Genomic DNA, 19,900 nt, shown 5'->3' on the forward strand with positions numbered 1-19,900 from the left:
AGAAAATGTATGCTGTTTTCATCTCCTCATGAACACCGTTGCTCAAGCTTTAAGTACCAAATGGAATCAAGGAAAGGAGTAGATCAATGCATTTCACAAAGCGAAAAACCTCCAACACGTCCATTTCATTTGATTACGTAAGAAGTGGTACAAATTTTAATAAAGTGTACCGTATTCCTTTTTTTTCTACATCAGCCAAAAATAACCAAATCTAAAAGTATATAGATGAGAACAAAAATATCGGCATCCGTTGAAAAATATTGTGACGGACAACTGGAAACCGTCAAGAATGACGCAATTTTAGAAAAGAAAATTAACCCTCTATCCTTAATCCGGAAACTTGCCTGATGTGATAATATGACGTGTGTCACTCACATACAGGCTTTAGATATTAGAACTGGTGTTTTGAAAGTGATTTCTTAAACCGGAAAAGTGCAATTGTCCTGTTATCCGGTTTTCATTTCAGTATTATTAAAACATAAAGTATCTGGACGAATTCAAAAAATCAACGTATACATTTCTTCACAGACCTTCGCCTAATTATGTATCTTTCATAAAAACAAGGCACATTTTTGTTTATTGCGTATAATCTGTGTCCTGAGTACAAAGTACATATGTACAATGTATATATACCCAGATGTTTCTCCGTGGTAAGAATGTGGCAGTGTTCTAATTACGTCAGAACAGGGTAACGTCTGATAGAATGCAGCCGATGAGAGACAATCGTAGCGTGTTGTACACGGTATTAACACGACGAGATAGGTTCCCAACTTACGGTGTACGACGTCGCACACATGTGTACACGAGTCTGTTTACCCTGCATACACTCAAGTCTCTGTGTTAAATGTGACCGAACAACAGTCTGTCGCAAAGACACGTTATCTCTCTACATACTTCAAAGGTCAAGGGCTGCGATCATTGGCGAGCTACGTCACGTAGGATGGAAATCTCACAGGTAGGTCTAACTTTATTGCATTTTAACCCCTTTTTCGAGAAAATTTGTACAGATAATTGATATTTTTGTTAAAATATATTATTATTGAATATATTTGATAAATGTCCTTTTCCAACATTTAATTTTCGGTGGTTATCACGTACATGAATGAAATGCTTCCGATAATTGTCATGTGATCAAAGCTAATATTCTGTTATTCGGATTCTCTCTGAGCTTATCATATAAACGAACGTGTACGACATTTTGAGTTCTTTGAGTAGTACAAACCATGACTTACGATAGTAAATATTCATTGTGTTTTATGGGTATCTTCAATAAATCTAGAACCTAATTAATGTGAGACCCTGTCTTAGGGAATTAAAAGGGTATCCAGATGAGGAGCTTAGCCATATAAAATTACCATATATGGTCTGTTTGAGTAGGAATCGAACTGTAAATCATTGGTATAATGATGGTGGTCTATATTCGGTTTTTTTTTAAAACAAACTTTGGAACCTGTCCTAATCTGATGCAATGACCTGTTTTATTATTCAAATTGAATGTATATGACAACATCTGTAATTAGAGTAAATGTATGCGTTTGAGCACAGACGTATATATCACATGTGACGTCTCTGGTTTGAGCTACCCAGAGTCTTTCCAAAGTCTGTCTTCAGTTAACAATATGTTTTATGTTTGTTTTTTGTCGATTTACTGATTATTATTACAAGTTATATGTATATGGCAACATAATTATTTATAGTAAATGTAAGCGTATTAACTACCCAGATAGTCTTTCCAAAGTCTGTCTTCAGTAAACAATATGTTCTATGCTTGTTTTCGTCTATTTACTCCATCGAGGTTTTATCGTGTTTTTGTAGCAAGATTAATGTAAGACTGTACGTAATTCTCGGTCTGATACAGATACACTGTCAGATCGAGCTACTATAAATTTCTGTAAATCTACGATATTACGCAATCTAATTAAAATCTAGATTGGTCATTCTCACTACGTTACATGAACATCTAACAACATCCCATAAGGAGTCACGTCAAGGTGACCTTTTGGATTAGCCAATCAAATGACTACTTCCAGAATCTTGGAAGTGATTTTTTTATGTCCGAATTAGCATGTCTAGAGTGCATAGCTTGTATAATCTGTCAATTTGTTTCAAGTCATTTCGTCCCAGACAGCATAGAGCTATATACTGTGCCGAAATGGTTTGCTTCAGATGCCCTTGTGACGAAATGTTTGGCTTCGATGACATCGACAAATGGCCAATTCGCCCTGAAAGTGAAATACACACATCTCAGAGGTCATCGGAACGTGACCCCTTATGGGATGTTGTTAGATGTTCATGTAACGTAGTGAGAATGACCATCTAGATCTTAATTAGATTGCAATATTGCGTTATCTATTCAAGAGCTTAGCTATTACGCAATGTTAAATCTTACATCCGCTAGGTTACCTAACGTCCAGAGAATGTATGACCAATTTATACTGTAGTCATTGCTAACAACGGTGGAATTACAGGATATCTAACGTGGTAAATGATTGGCTTTATATTCCTTGAAGCAAAACTTATAAAACACATTAATTCGCTTCACGACGAGGATATCAATCAGAGAGCCCTTATATGACACCCATCTATCACGGATTTTACCTAGATACCCTAGTTTTAACCGTATCACTGTGACATGTGATACATTAGCCCGAGTTTCCTCTGACCCTGACACCATGTCTGGTGTCAGGGCCGACACCATGTCTGGTGTCAGGGCCAGAGGAAACACGGGCTAGTGATACATGCATGTTCTAGTTAATGTGACGTTTCGCACGAATTTTTCTTTGTGTTAAAGTGAAATCGTTTGTATTTTTATACACTATATTATACACCACACCCTTTATTTCACATGTGTTATTTGCTATAGAGCGTTTTTCATTGACTGCACGTCATAATATGGACAATGACGTGACGTTATCATTTGTACATTGGCGCAACACAATTGCCGTCCTCGTTTGGTTAGTCCTCCACTATTCGACATTTAGACCCGTCAAAATAGAAGGTTTTTTTTTTACTTGTATAGGAAAAAATTCAGCTCGTAGGCTCGCAAACATTACACATAATTATTTATTTAAGATCCTACATAATATACGTGTATTATTAATATTTAATTCATCTATCGTAGAAATACCTCAAGGGAGCTAAAGGTATTCTGGCAAATCTTAGTAATAGAATATCAAATTGGTAACAAACCACAATAAAACATATTGCTTGTGAGCTTGATTACACATGAACATGCAAACGTATTCCATGTCAATGCTAATCTATTTCTGTTAAGACAAGTCATAAATGATTCACTTGTGTATGTTTGATCCAGAGGAGACGCGTTTGGCTTTTGAATTGAGTTTGTTTCTTTTATATTCATAAACTATATCTTAAAACCTTACAAGAAAACACAGCACAGCTGTTTGTTAAATCTTTCTCCGATAAGTCACGATGTGCTGAAAACATCTGTCATCAATACAATAACGTAGGAACATGTCTCCCATCGTATGTGATATCGATAGCTTTATGTACAAAATCTTCGCTTATATCAAAACTTGTCAAAGCAGCTGACTGTTTATGGTTTTTAACCAATAAATCCATTAATTTTAATTGTTTTTTCCTCAATAATGGTTTGCCAATGGTTGTTTTCCGATACCTTGAGTATATGTTTATCCTAGATTCCTAATTGTTTGTAATGACGTCACTCTATTGTTCTCTAACAATAGGTGATAGTAAGTATGTTAGATATATAAAATGTATGTGATGAAACTACCGTACACATTAACATGTGATCAAGTCCTTTCGGTCGTTTGGTTAGTAAACAGACTTAAGCTGTCGCCCCAGATAATATCATTATCAACAAGTGGAGTAACATCACGTGTGGAGCCCACATATGTTGTTAATACTCTTTTCTTGAATGAGTAACTATAACATGGCTTGTGACTACTACAATATAACACGTACATATATGAACAGCCATAATGTCCGACTACAACATGACATGGACGGACAGTTATATATGTCCGACTACAACATGACATGGACGGACAGTTATATATGACTCACTTCAACATGACATGGACGGACAGTTATATATGACTGACTACAACATGACATGGACGGACAGTTATATATGACTGACTACAACATGACATGGACGGACAGTTATATATGACTGACTACAACATGACATGGACGGACAGTTATATATGACTGACTACCAATACACGGACGGACAGACATATATGACTGACTACCACATGGCATGGACGGACTGTTATATATGACCGACCACAACGTGACATGGACGGACAGTTATATATGACTGACCACAACGTGACATGGACGGACAGTTATATATGACCGACTACAACGTGACATGGACGGACAGTTATATATGACTGACCACAACGTGACATGGACGGACAGTTATATATGACTGACCACAACATGACATGGACGGACAGTTATATATGTCTGACTACAACATGACATGGACGGACAGTTATATATGACTGACTACAACATGACATGGACGGACAGTTATATATGACTGACTACCAATACACGGACGGACAGACATATATGACTGACTACCACATGGCATGGACGGACTGTTATATATGACCGACCACAACGTGACATGGACGGACAGTTATATATGACTGACCACAACGTGACATGGACGGACAGTTATATATGACTGACTACAACATGACATGGACGGACAGTTATATATGACCGACTACAACATGACATGGACGGACATTTATATATGACTGACTACAACATGACATGGACGGACTGTTATATATGACTGACTACAACATGACATGGACGGACATTTATATATGACTGACCACAACGTGACATGGACGGACAGTTATATATGACTGACCACAACGTGACATGGACGGACAGTTATATATGACTGACTACCAATACACGGACGGACAGGCATATATGACTGACTACAACATGGCATAGACGGACAGATATATATGACTGACTACAACAGACATGGACGAACAGTTATATATGGCTGACTACAACATGACATGGACGGACATTTATATATGACTGACTACAACATGACATGGACGGACAGTTATATATGACTGACTACAACATGACATGAACGGACAGTTATATATGACTGACTACAACATGACATGAACGGACAGTTATATATGACTCACTTCAACATGACATGGACGGACAGTTATATATGACTGACTACAACATGACATGAAAGGACAGTTATATATGACTGACTACAACATGACATGGACGGACATTTATATATGACTGACTACAACATGACATGGACGGACAGTTATATATGACTGACCACAACATGACATGGACGGACAGTTATATATGACTGACCACAACATGACATGGACGGACATTTATATATGACCGACTACAACATGACATGGACGGACAGTTATATATGACTGACTACAACATGACATGGACGGACAGTTATATATGACTGACCACAACATGACATGGACGGACAGTTATATATGACTGACTACAACATGACATGGACGGACAGTTATATATGACTGACTACAACATGACATGGACGGACAGTTATATATCACTGACTACAACATGACATGGACGGACAGTTATATATGACCGACTACAACATGACATGGACGGACAGTTATATATGACTGACTACAACATGACATGGACGGACAGTTATATATGACTGACCACAGCATGACATGGACGGACACTTATATATGACTGACCACAGCATGACATGGACGGACAGTTATATATGACTGACCACAACATGACATGGACGGACAGTTATATATGACTGACCACAACATGACATGGACGGACAGTTATATATGACTGACCACAACATGACATGGACGGACAGTTATATATGACCGACTACAACATGACATGGACGGACAGTTATATATGACTGACTACAACATGACATGGACGGACAGTTATATATGACTGACTACAACATGACATGGACGGACAGTTATATATGACTAACTACAAATGACATGGACGGACAGTTATATATGGCTGACTACAACATGACATGGACGGACAGTTATATATGACTGACTTCAACATGACATGGACGGACAGTTATATATGACTGACTACAACATGACATGGACGGACAATTATATATGACCGACTCACTACAACATGACATGGACGGACAGTTATATATGACTGACTACAACATGACATGGACGGACAGTTATATATGACCGACTACAAAATGACATGGACGGACTGTTATATATGACCGACTACAACATGACATGGACGGACAGTTATATATGGCTGACTACAACATGACATGGACGGACATTTATATATGTCCGACTACAACATAACATGGACGGACAGTCATATATGACTGACTACAACATGACATGGACGGACAGTTATATATGGCTGACTACAACATGACATGGACGGACAGTTATATATGACCGACTACAACATGACATGGACGGACAGTTATATATGACCGACTACAAAATGACATGGACGGACAGTTACATATGACCGACTACAACATGACATGGACGGACGGTAATATTTGATAAATTAAAACATGACGCGGATGTTCACATGTCTGTAATGAACTTAAGTTCACAGCACCTAAAATCGATCTTTTACCTACAGGTAGTAAAAACCTAAACCTATCATACGGGTAGCATTAGTAAGAAAAACCCCATTATAATGGTTAATCAGGTACAATCTGAACCACAGGTATCATTAAAATGGTATAATTGATAGTCCCGGAAATTATGTTCGTGTCAGAGCATCGCCCATACTTAATAAACCGCCATTACCTGCTCCACCTGTTTACACCACTATATAGCGCAGGTATATCCTGATACAACGTTTAACGGTTTGTAATATATTCGTTCTGTTTTCTTAGTTTATATGTATGAAAGTGGAATACTATATACACAGAGCGTTATTAAATGCCATTAACATGATCTCAAACTTTAATTCAACTCCTAACAATCGGTTAAAGTATAAATGGTATGCAATATATGATACCCTGTGTTCAGGATGTTCAAATTCGAGTTCGTGCTAGAATTGAAAAATTGTACAAAGAAATCTAAAAGAAGTATAAAAGAAGACCAAACATTGCATAATCTGCTAGAATTTGTTAGACATGTTTTGGACTTAGCTCGTTGAAATTATAAACTTATTTTGATAATATATAACAAAAACTCTATGATCTTTACGTTGGTATGATGTTGAATTGTGGAATAGAAATCCATTATTTACCAACTGAAGTACAATGTATGCAAGAAGAAAATGAAAAACAGTGTCTCATAAAATTTGCATGTATCTGTAAAAAATGGGGGGCTTTGGAGGATACGAAATCAGTTATGTCTGTACTTACAGCAATTCGAAGATGACACTTGTAAATGATTTCCATCTGAGATAGTTGATAAATATGATGAATAAGGTAAAGGGGAAAAAGAAAATGTTTTTATTGGAAGTCATATAATGAATTAATTATTAATTGTTTACATCAGTTTATTCATTTGCAGCAAATGACCTATTGTCCATTTTGCTGTGTTTGTAAGCGTGTCTGTTGTCATTTATCTTTAATATAGCAGTATATTGTACTTCACTGTAGTAGAAATTGTGGAAATGTGTAAGAAAAGGATCCGTTTATAGGAACTGGTATATCGGCATGTAATTGTTAGCGAGCGTTGAACAACTACGTAGGTTCGTGCTAGCTGTTGGTAGGTAGTTTAATTAATTAATTTGTAAGCGTCATTGTTTGCTCGATAGTCATCAATTCAAATTAATCAGTTATAAACGTAAGTTTTGTGCCCCGAGGGTTGCCACAATCCGTATGCCGGGTTGTAAGTTATACACATACGCTTGACGTTCTTTTGAAATCCAATATTCCAAATTATGAAGTTCATTAAATTGTAGGGTTAATGCAACTTCCCCTCCAGATGTTTTTACATTTTTGTTGGGTTATTTTCGATTTTCTTCCGTCAAGTAACACTTTAGGCCCTTTGTGTCCCTGACGAGTCGCACAAGGAAAAAAGTTGCTATTTTCATTAATGGCTCTGTTGTATCTAACTTTAGATTACAACTGTAAAATCAATTTCAAGACAATATACATCGGCATTGAAAAGATGAAATAAAAAGTGATAGCCTCTCAACAACATTACGACTACTCCTCTTGAATAAATGAGATTTTAGATATAAAACTTACAAACATCGACAAGGAGACGAGAAACAACAACTCAGATAGTTTCCAAAACGGAAAAATCTTGTTCGAGATAGCATTTGGTCTTTTTAGTTTTCTTAAATCACTCTCACGTTTGACCATTGCATATAGGTTTATCCGGTTCCGGTTGACCATGCGTAAAACCTACTCTCCCATTTTAACCATATTATTTACGAACAGTGTTTTTCAAAGTTCAAAGAGAAGCTATTGCTTGTTTTTTCATAACAACTATTATTGTAGCTTCATGTATATATATTTTTTTTCATTTAAGGTGTTAATTTCACTGACTAGAGGATGACCGAGACGTCGCGACAGCAGCAAATGAAATGGAAAGTGAGAGAGAAAGATCACTTCCGGTAGACCGAGGATGGGCATGGGCGGTCCTTGGAGGTAAATTTGTTATATTTGCCCTTTTTTATCATATTTATGATTAACAAAAGTATAAAATTATTATTTTGAACTTTTAAATTAGTAATATCACATCTTAAGATACCATGATATTTATTACAGCAAAGCATATCAAGACCTATGCAAATTTATTTGTGGTGATAACATTCTAATTTCTGTTTGCAGGTTCAGTATCGACTTACTTCTTCTATGCCGGGATATTTAAGTCGTTTGGTATCCTCTTTGTGGAGTTTCTGGACAAATATCAGGAAAGTGCGGCAGTTACCGCCCTTGTTTCTGGTCTCGAGTCAGCATGTTTCACGATAGCTGGTGAGATGACGAAAATTGTTATGTAACATTAAATTATCAATAGGTAATGTGGAGATAGTAGCTTTAATACAATTTCAGAAATGAAATATTATTTAACCTCCAAATTTATCATTAATATATACCAATATGGATATTTAAATAAATAATAATCCTCACAAGTACGCGCTTGCTTTACATCAACTGGAGCAAGTCAGCGAGAGACAAAGGCGTTCGCCGGATACCTAGCCCAGTAAGATATAAATGCCTAATGTATTCTGTCAGAAAAGAAATAAACGCCTAATCTGTTCTGTCAGAAATGCTTAATTATTTTGTATTATTACAATTCATTATATTGTTTAAGTTAACGAAGAAATGAAATCGCCTATTTGATATAAACTGTAATAAACTTTAAAAAAACCAAAAACCAAAAAAACAATCCAAACTTCAATAAGTATTCATTGCGTCTTTATAGGATAAAACGGACTTCACATGTATGACAATTAAATTAAATTCGTTTTGCATTTAACCCTAATTTACGTAGTACATTAAAAAGAATCGTGTATAGGTCAGTGAAAATTGTCCTATTTTAAAAATATTGTTGTAATACAATGTATATACCTATAACTGGTATGTCATATATATGGTATGTCATACCTGGTATGTCACTGGTATATCTTTTGGAAAATATTTTGCAGCATATAAATGAGTATCGATTATAACAAAGTTAAACACAATGAAAAGATTAAAACTATCTATGCTAGTTTATATCAATATATATGTGTAATTTGTTGACAATGTCATATTTTAAATACGATAATTGTATTTTTTTATACTTATCGCCATAGCGTTGCTGTCCTTAACGTTTGGTCTGCGGTACACAAACTGCCGGACGATAGTCGTTATTGGTGGACTGCTCTTGGGCGCAAGTTTTGTGCTCAGCAGCTTTGCGCAGGATATCTACTTCCTGTTGGTGTCATACAGTATCATGTTTGGTAAGTGAGGCAAATTAAAAAATATATATATATATTTCATTAGGAATGAAGATACAATAGATGCCGAGAGTAGACTATATGTTCACCGTAACACTGAAAGCAAATTAAAGAAATTTCTATCATAATACTGCAACATTATCACACAACATCAACTGTACTTAGTTTCATTGCACCTAGGCATGCAAAATATAATGTAATACTGGTTTGTTCTTGTCAGGTTTAGGGCATGGCATGGTCGCGGGTCCGGTTCTGTGCATTCTTGGTGATTACTTCGATAAAAAGAGAGGCATCGCAAACGGAGCCGCCATGTCAGCTTGTAGTGTGGGGGGATTATTGATGGCGCCCTTGTGCCGAGCTTTACTCGACGAGTACGGCCTCCAGGGAACTCTTCTTATTATGGGTGGATTGGTGTTTAATTGCGTTGTAGGCGGGGCATTGTTACGACCAATTGACTTTTTCTCACTTGAAAAAAGAAGAGCGAAAATGAAATCTAATAAACATAGGAAGAAAAGAAGAGACAAGAGAAGACAAGAGGAAGAAGAAACAAATGGCAATATATCAAAAAGCTTACCTTTATTAGATACAGATGAACCTTTCAGAGCTAGGTCACCGACGGCTGATTCTACATTCTCGCCATTGGCTCGTAGGGCTATGCTGAAGAGAATGCGGTCTCGGACTGAGTCAGAGGTAGCAACACAAGAACCTATGTTGTCTCCACCGTTGTCCGAACAGACTCAATCACCAACTCTGCAAACAAAAGCGGTCGAGGAACCAGTAAAACTAGGAATCGCGCGATACTTCAGCAACGAAAGTCTCATAAATATAGCATTTGCGTCTTCAGCCGGCTTCAAGACATCTCGCGACAGTGTGAGATCTCGTAAAAATACAGTTTCGGAGAGTTCAGAAGGTAGTGCTTCTAACGTTAAAGAACAAAAGAGCACATTTCAAGGAATATTTAATTGTAAAATATTTTTGAATCTATCATTTATCCTCTTCGCTCCTGGTTACTGGTTTGGAAGCATAGCCGGGTCATTACCAGTGCTATATATGCCTGCCCACGCGGGGGAAATAGACGTACATGGACAGAGGGCAGCACTTCTCCTATCTATTTTCGGTGCATGTGACGCAGTGGGTCGGTTCCTGGCAGGAGTTGTCTCTGACCACTTCCATATTAATCCAAGATATTTGATTATTTTTGCTTGTGTAATTAATGGACTTATGCAACAAATGTCGGTGCTCTTTACTGTGTACTGGCATTTTGTGTTATATTCTCTTGTGTATGGTATTTTCGCGGGATTCCTGTACTCTCTGTACGCAGTGATTGTGTTACAAATGGTAGGAACTGAGGACTTCCGAAGTACAATAACAGTTCTCATGATTGGACAAGGAATTGGATTTAGTATATCCAACCCCCTAATCGGTAAGTTGTAACAAAACAATTTTGGACAAGTTTAAATCGTAATTAGAAGACACAGCCTTAGGGGAGATATACCCAACATGGTCATTTGTCTTTGTTTGTTTCCTCCAGATATAGGGTCGTTATAAAAGGCAACATTTAGACCAAATTAGAAATACAATTTATTAATATATATTTCAGTACAATTTTCCATGTAAATCACTAAATGATAAACATGAAAGAGATATACATAATATTTTTCTATTTGTTTAAGAATTCTTTCGACTTGACTCATCTGTGTAATGTTAATATATCTTTATTTCATCTTCAGTGTTCATAGGTTAACATAAGGACCGAATCTTTCAGCTCGATTTCCGGTCTGTTTGAATTCACACCATGATAACAACAAAAAATCGATAACGACTGTGTACGCATCGTTTGAAAACGGTCTAAAACATGCTAATAGCTTGCTATTGCATCATATAATTAATTATTGGTCAATCTGTGCCATATCCGACAGATATAGTGAAATGATGACTCTGGTCTTGACATCGATTGGTTTTTAAGTGGAGATTTTTTTTTTTTTTTTTTTTTTGTAAAACACTTTATGATTTACCTGTGAATAGTTGTTAATTTTACAGGGCTAACATTTCGCGATTGTCCGATCGGACCTAGCTCGTTGGCATGAAATTCGCACAACCGCGTCCTGCAAGCACCCTGCAAGCATTCTGCAGTAAAATGTTCGTTTTATTAGTTTGTGTATAGATATATTCGCTTGATTTTATTTTCGCGATATGTTTTATAACTGCGAATAAATCGAAATTACATATCCCATAGATATAATTTCTGTTTAAAATATAAGTAACAAAATTCGCTCAAAAAGGCAGTCCTTGCTAGGGACGGATATCACTAGATCTACTTTGTAACTCTGTTTTCTATTATTTCAGGAGCACTGAAGGATAACTACGGTTCCTACGACGCCTCCATGCATTACACAGGGACATGCGCATTGTTGGCAGCTATTCTGTTTAGTATAGAAGCAGTTATTCATAAACATAAATCATCTAAACCAACAGTACCGGATATAGAATTGTCACCAGGATGATCCCACGTGTAAACTTGGTGTGCAATGATATCAACATATTCCGGAAGTGAGTTCGGAACACCAACGTCAAAGACTTTCCTACCACGTTGCTATAATCAGACTTGATTAAGGACACCACTGTGGAAAATACATACTGAGACAGTGACCTCCCAAATTACATATGTATCTAGAACACAATAGATGTTACCAGGACATATGTATCTAGAACACAATAGATGTTACCATTGTCATCTCTGAAATCTGAATCAACAACAACCATTATTATCGTGTACAAAGAAATATATAGTTATCTCCGTCCTATATACCTTAGCATGATACTATCATAATGATGACAACGTAATTAATACATTCTTCCCCTACCTTGAGGATGTACAGAGAAATTTCAGGATTTCTCTGTCACGTCCTCAAGGAGAGAAAAGGTTATCTCATGGTCATGCAGCTTTATGACAACACCAAAAACGATCCAGTGTATTTTTGTTAAATATTCTAGTTTTATATCAAAAACATAATATGTAATTTACCGGATGTACATATGTCAGCCTAAGAAGAAGAATCCGATTCTAAGGATTCAGATCCATCTTGTCCCACTCCCAAGGAGTGAATGATTATGTTTACCTGATCCTGTTTCCATTCCTAAAAATTCAATATTTGAAAAATACGCATGTATCACAATAGTGACGTGACGTTATGGAATTATCAATACGACGTGATTATAGTGTTGCCTTGACCTCATGACATGGTTACCGAGTATTCGTTGTACTGTTGCCTTGACGTCATGACATGGTTACCGTGTCTTCAATTAATTGTTGCCTTGACGTCATGACATGGTTACCGTGTCTTCATTGTATTGTTGCCTTGACGTCACGACATGGCTACCGTGTCTTCATTGTACTGTTGTCTTGACGTCATGACAATGCTACCGTGTCTTCATTGTACTGTTCCCTTGACGTCATGACAAGGCTACCGTGTCTTCATTGTACTGTTGTCTTGACGTCATGACATGGTTACCGTGACTTCATTGTACTGCTGCCTTGACGTCATGACATGGTTACCGTGTCTTCATATAAAGTATATTATTGTGTATTTCATTATAATTTTAAATTTCGATCTCGGATTAACACTGGAAATAGTAGTAGTATATTTCAATGTCCGGTGATGTTACAGAATAATCCCATAATAAAACAATCCAACGCTTATGTAAGGGAAAAACTCGATGAGAAGACAACGAACTTTATATTTGTGAGAAAAAAATATTTATTTATGTTTTATCTTGAATTAAAATGAAATGTGCCATAAACGTTTATCTTTGTTTATTAGTGATTTTATTTTATATCTATAATCAGATATTCCTGTTACCACATGTACGGCATGTGTGGTATCACATAATGCTTATCTATTTCTTTAACACGTTAACAGTGACTAGAGTTCTTAAACTACCTTTGCTCACCCATAGGTTGATCTATACACTTCGGATAGAGGTTGATCTATACACGTCAGATAGAGGTTGATCTATACACGTCAGATAGAGGTTGATCTATACACGTCAGATAGAGTTTGATCTATACACGTCAGATAGAGGTTGATCCATACACGTCAGATAGAGGTTGATCTATACACGTCAGATAGAGGTTGATCTATACACGTCAGATAGAGGTTGATCTATACACGTCAGATAGAGGTTGTTCTATACACGTCAGATAGAGGTTGATCTATACACGTCACATAGAGGTTGATCTATACACGTCACATAGAGGTTGATCTATACACGTCACATAGAGGTTGATCTATACACGACAGATAGAGGTTGATCTATACACGTCAGATAGAGGTTGATCTATACACGACAGATAGAGGTTTATCTATACACGTCAGATACAGGTTGATCTATACACGTCAGATAGAGGTTGATCTATACACGTCAGATAGAGGTTGATCTATACACGTCAGATAGAGGTTGATCTATACACGTCAGATAGAGGTTGATCTATACACGTCAGATAGAGGTTGATCTACACACGTCAGATAGAGGTTGATCTATACACGTCAGATAGAGGTTGATCTATACACGTCAGATAGAGGTTGATCTATACACGTCACATAGAGGTTGATCTATACACGTCACATAGAGGTTGATCTATACACGTCACATAGAGGTTGATCTATACACGACAGATAGAGGTTGATCTATACACGTCACATAGAGGTTGATCTATACACGTCACATAGAGGTTGATCTATACACGTCACATAGAGGTTGATCTATACACGACAGATAGAGGTTGATCTATACACGTCAGATAGAGGTTGATCTATACACGACAGATAGAGGTTTATCTATACACGTCAGATACAGGTTGATCTATACACGTCAGATAGAGGTTGATCTATACACGTCAGATAGAGGTTGATCTATACACGACAGATAGAGGTTGATCTATACACGTCAGATAGAGGTTGATCTATACACGTCAGATAGAGGTTGATCTATACACGTCTGGTAGAGGTTGATCTATACACGTCAGATAGAGGTTGATCTATACACGTCAGATACAGGTTGATCTATACACGTCAGATAGAGGTTGATCTATACACGTCAGATACAGGTTGATCTATACACGTCAGATACAGGTTGATCTATACACGTCAGATAGAGATTGATCTATACACGTCAGATACAGGTTGATCTATACAGGTCAGATAGAGGTTGATCTATACACGTCAGATAGAGATTGATCTATACACTTCAGATAGAGGTTGATCTATACAGGTCAGATAGAGATTGATCTATACACGTCAGATAGAGATTGATCAATACACGTCAAATAGAGGTTGATCTATACACGTCAGATAGAGGTTGATCTATACACGTCAGATAGAGTTTGATCTATACACGTCAGATAGAGGTTGATCTATACACGTCTGATACAGGTTGATCTATACACGTCTGATACAGGTTGATCTATACACGTCAGATACAGGTTGATATATACACGTCACATAGAGGTTGATCTATACACGTCAGGTAGAGGCTGATCTATACACGCCAGATAGAGTTTGATCTATACACTTCAGATAGAGTCGGATCTATACACGTCAGATAGAGGTTGATCTATACACATCAGGTAGAGATTGATCTATACACGTTAGATAGAGGTCGATTTATACGGGACAGATATAGGTTGATCTATACACGTCACATAGAGGTTGATCTATACACGTCAGATAGAGGCTGATCTATACACGCCAGATAGAGTTTGATCTATACACTTCAGATAGAGTCGGATCTATACACGTCAGATAGAGGTTGATCTATACACATCAGGTAGAGATTGATCTATACACGTCAGATATAGGTTGATCTATACACGTCAGATAGAGGTTGATCTATACACGTCAGATAGAGGTTGATCTATACACGTCAGATAGAGGTTGATCTATACACGTCAGATAGAGGTTGATCTATACACGTCAGATAGAGGTTGATCTATACACGTCAGATAGAGGTTGATCTATACACGTCAGATAGAGGTTAATCTATACACGTCAGATAGAGGTTGATCTATACACGTCAGATAGAGGTTGATCTATACACGTCAGATAGAGATTGATCTATACACGTCAGATAGAGGTTGATCTATACACGTCAGATACAGGTTGATCTATACACGTCAGATAGAGGTTGATCTATACACGTCAGATAGAGTTGATCTATACACGTCAGATACAGATTGATCTATACACGTCAGATAGATGTTGATCTATACACGTCAGATAGAGGTTGATCTATACACGTCAGATAGAGGTTGATCTATACACGTCAGATAGAGGTTGATCTATACACGTCAGATAGAGTTTGATCTATACACGTCAGATAGAGGTTGATCTATACACGTCAGATAGAGGTTGATCTATACACGTCAGATAGAGGTTGATCTATACACGTCAGATAGAGGTTGGTCTATACACGTCAGATACAGGTCGATCTATATACGTCAGATAGAGGTTGATCTATACACGTCAGATACAGGTTGATCTATACACGTCAGATACAGGTTGATCTATATACGTCAGATAGAGGTTGATCTATACACGTCAGATAGAGGTTGATATATGCACGTCAGATAGAGGTTGATCTATACACGTCAGATACAGGTTGATATATAAACGTCAGATAGAGATTGATCTATACACGTCAGATAGAGGTTGATCTATACACGTCAGATAGAGGTTGATCTATACACGTCAGATACAGGTTGATCTATACACGTCAGATACAGGTTGATCTATACACGTCAGATACAGGTTGATATATACACGTCAGATACAGGTTGATATATACACGTCAGATAGAGGTTGGTCTATACACGTCAGATAGAGGTTGATATATACACGTCAGATAGAGGTTGATCTATACACGTCAGATACAGGTTGATCTATACACGTCAGATAGAGGTTGATATATACACGTCAGATAGAGGTTGGTCTATACACGTCAGATAGAGGGTGATCTATACACGTCAGGTAGAGGTTGATCTATACACCTCAGATAGAGGTTGATCTATACACGTCAGCTAGAGGTTGATCTATACACGTCAGATACAGGTTGATCTATACACGTCAGATAGAGTTTGATCTATACACGTCAGATAGAGGTTGATCTATACACGTCAGATAGAGTTTGATCTATACACGTCAGATACAGGTTGATCTATACACATCAGATAGAGGTTGATATATACACGTTAGATAGAGGTTGATCTATACACGTCAGATAGAGGTTGATATATACACGTCAGATAGAGTTTGATCTATACACGTCAGATAGAGGTTGATCTATACACGTCAGATAGAGTTTGATCTATACACGTCAGATACAGGTTGATCTATACACATCAGATAGAGGTTGATATATACACGTCAGATAGAGGTTGATCTATACACGTCAGATAGAGGTTGATCTATACACGTCAGATAGAGGTTGATCTATACACGTCAGATAGAGGTTGATCTATACACGTCTGATAGAGGTTGATCTATACACGTCAGATAGAGGTTGATATATACACGTTAGATAGAGGTTGATCTATACACGTCAGATAGAGGTTGATCTATACACGTCAGATAGAGGTTGATCTATACACGTCAGATAGAGGTTGATCTATACACGTCATGATAGAGGTTGATCTATACACGTCAGATAGAGGTTGATCTATACACGTCAGATAGAGGTTGATCTATACACGTCAGATAGAGGTTGATCTATACACGTCAGATATAGGTTGATCTATACACGTCAGATAGAGGTTGATCTATACACGTCAGATAGAGGTTGATCTATACACGTCAGATAGAGGTTGATCTATACACGTCAGATAGAGGTTGATCTATACACGTCAGATACAGGTTGATCTATACACGTCAGATACAGGTTGATCTATACACGTCAGATAGAGGTTGATCTATACACGTCAGATAGAGGTTGATCTATACACGTCATATACAGGTTGATCTATACACGTCAGATAGAGGTTGATCTATACACGTCAGATAGAGGTTGATCTATACACGTTAGATAGAGGTTGATCTATACAAGTCAGATAGAGGTTGATCTATACACGTCAGATAGAGGTTGATCTATACACGTCAGATAGAGATTGATCTATGCATGTTTATTTATTAATGAACATTAATACTGAATGCGAACATAAAATAACTGGGCCTAACACAACTTACAATATAATGACACGAACAAAGTATAGACGAAAAAACATTTAAATGGTAGAAAAATAAAGTAAATTAGGAAAACCGTTAATATGAACTGAATCTTGTTAACAGTGAACAGTAAAAAAAGAGGATACCGACAAGCAAACGAGATTATGATTCTAACTCAATTTGCTAAAACGAGGACACATGCGAAATATCTGAATTGGCATACATACCATACAAACTACCAGGATAATAAGACCAGGCGTTCCAGGATGGTAAGCGTGTTCAACTTCGTCGACATCAACCGTCATACAACGGTAAGTCATATGAACACACGTGTGAAGAACACGGAACCACCAGAGACATATCAATAGCTATCAAACACATCCGACTTAATACCTCACAGGGAAATGGACTATTCACCGATAATAAATTATCTTAACAAAAATGGTACTTAATGTGGATATAAGGGGGGAAAGATTGCAAAAACAATCCATGTGTTTTTTCCAGAGATAAGAGTTTCTTGAATTCTATATCGTTAAAGAATCTTTGCTTGTAAAGGTTTTTGATGAGTCCCATTTGAAACATTTTTAGGAGAATTGTAAATTATCTGACATGTCATTTAAGATTTATAACATCAAGGTCTGACATTGAGATCGAATATTCCCTTGACATCAATTATATTACCCCTACTGTAATATATTACTGAGATACATGACCATGAGTTTTGCAATAAAATGACAGTCCATTTCAACATTGATCATATCCTTCAACTTTCAAAAACTGACAGTATAATATCATTATTTTACCTAAATGACAGATATCAGTCAATAATGTAACATTAGGTAAATAACTGATAAGATTATAATAATATTTACCAGTTCTCTGAACATTAAATTATTTACACCACACTGTTGAACTATTTTATAACTGTATCAACATCTGCCCGCTCTCACTCCCGAGTGTAGTGTTTGAGTACTGGTATAAAAGGGCGAGTTTTTACAACCTGGACCAAGTAGCTGTCTACGTCCCTGGAAGATAGCCATGTTGTCCATGTCTTTGTTCTATATGATTTTACTCGTGGGTAAGTTTATATCAAACATTTGTTTTGATTGTAGATTTACGTCTGGTCTTTGTGTTATTTATAAATTATCCTCCGAAGTTATCCCACCTAAATATAGCTATAGTATCATCACTATCCCAGCTATATATAGCTGTAATATCATTACCATCTTATGATTTAAAATCATCTGACAGACATACACTAGCAGCACATCGAATCTAGAATATATCGTAGATAAGTAGATAAGTAGAATTACACGTTTAAATTATAATTGTTTTCTTGTTATGTACTTCATAGGTTGTACTTTTTATAAAAAAAATCTAATTATGAGAATAATTAAATTATTATTTTTTGTTTGTCTACCAAAAAAGATCTGTTTTGTTACACTACAATTACTAATACAATGATACTAACGTTCCTCCTATTATTTGTCGGTAATATGCGTCCCACATATTACTTGTACAGTAGGTAATGTGCGTTTCTTCTATTACTTGTAGGTCTAGTGTCCCTTCTATTATTTGTAGATACGAAACGTTCCTGGTATTCCTTGTAGGTATTATTCGTTCCATGTTTTACTTAATAGGTCTATCCTTCCTCCTATTAATTGCAGATAATCTGCGTTCCTTCTATTACTTGTAGGTTATATCTGTTCCTCCTATTACGTGTAGGTACGGAGCGTTCTTATTTTTAC

The 19,900-nt window shown here is 36.7% G+C and overlaps 1 protein-coding gene across 1 annotated transcript; it reads left to right on the top strand.

Annotated features, from left to right (window-relative positions):
- Positions 1-745: 745 nt before the first annotated feature.
- On the top strand, positions 746-13,741 carry LOC117342431 (monocarboxylate transporter 9-like). The gene is made up of 6 exons (XM_033904589.1): positions 746-955; positions 8,523-8,641; positions 8,825-8,968; positions 9,793-9,939; positions 10,157-11,359; positions 12,283-13,741. Exons 2-6 carry the CDS (start codon positions 8,578-8,580, stop codon positions 12,438-12,440), a joined length of 1,716 nt encoding a protein of 571 aa, XP_033760480.1. The 5' UTR covers positions 746-955; positions 8,523-8,577; the 3' UTR covers positions 12,441-13,741.
- The last annotated feature ends 6,159 nt before the right edge of the window (positions 13,742-19,900 follow it).

This window comes from Pecten maximus, chromosome 14, assembly GCF_902652985.1.
Source record: "Pecten maximus chromosome 14, xPecMax1.1, whole genome shotgun sequence".
NCBI lineage: Eukaryota > Metazoa > Mollusca > Bivalvia > Pectinida > Pectinidae > Pecten > Pecten maximus.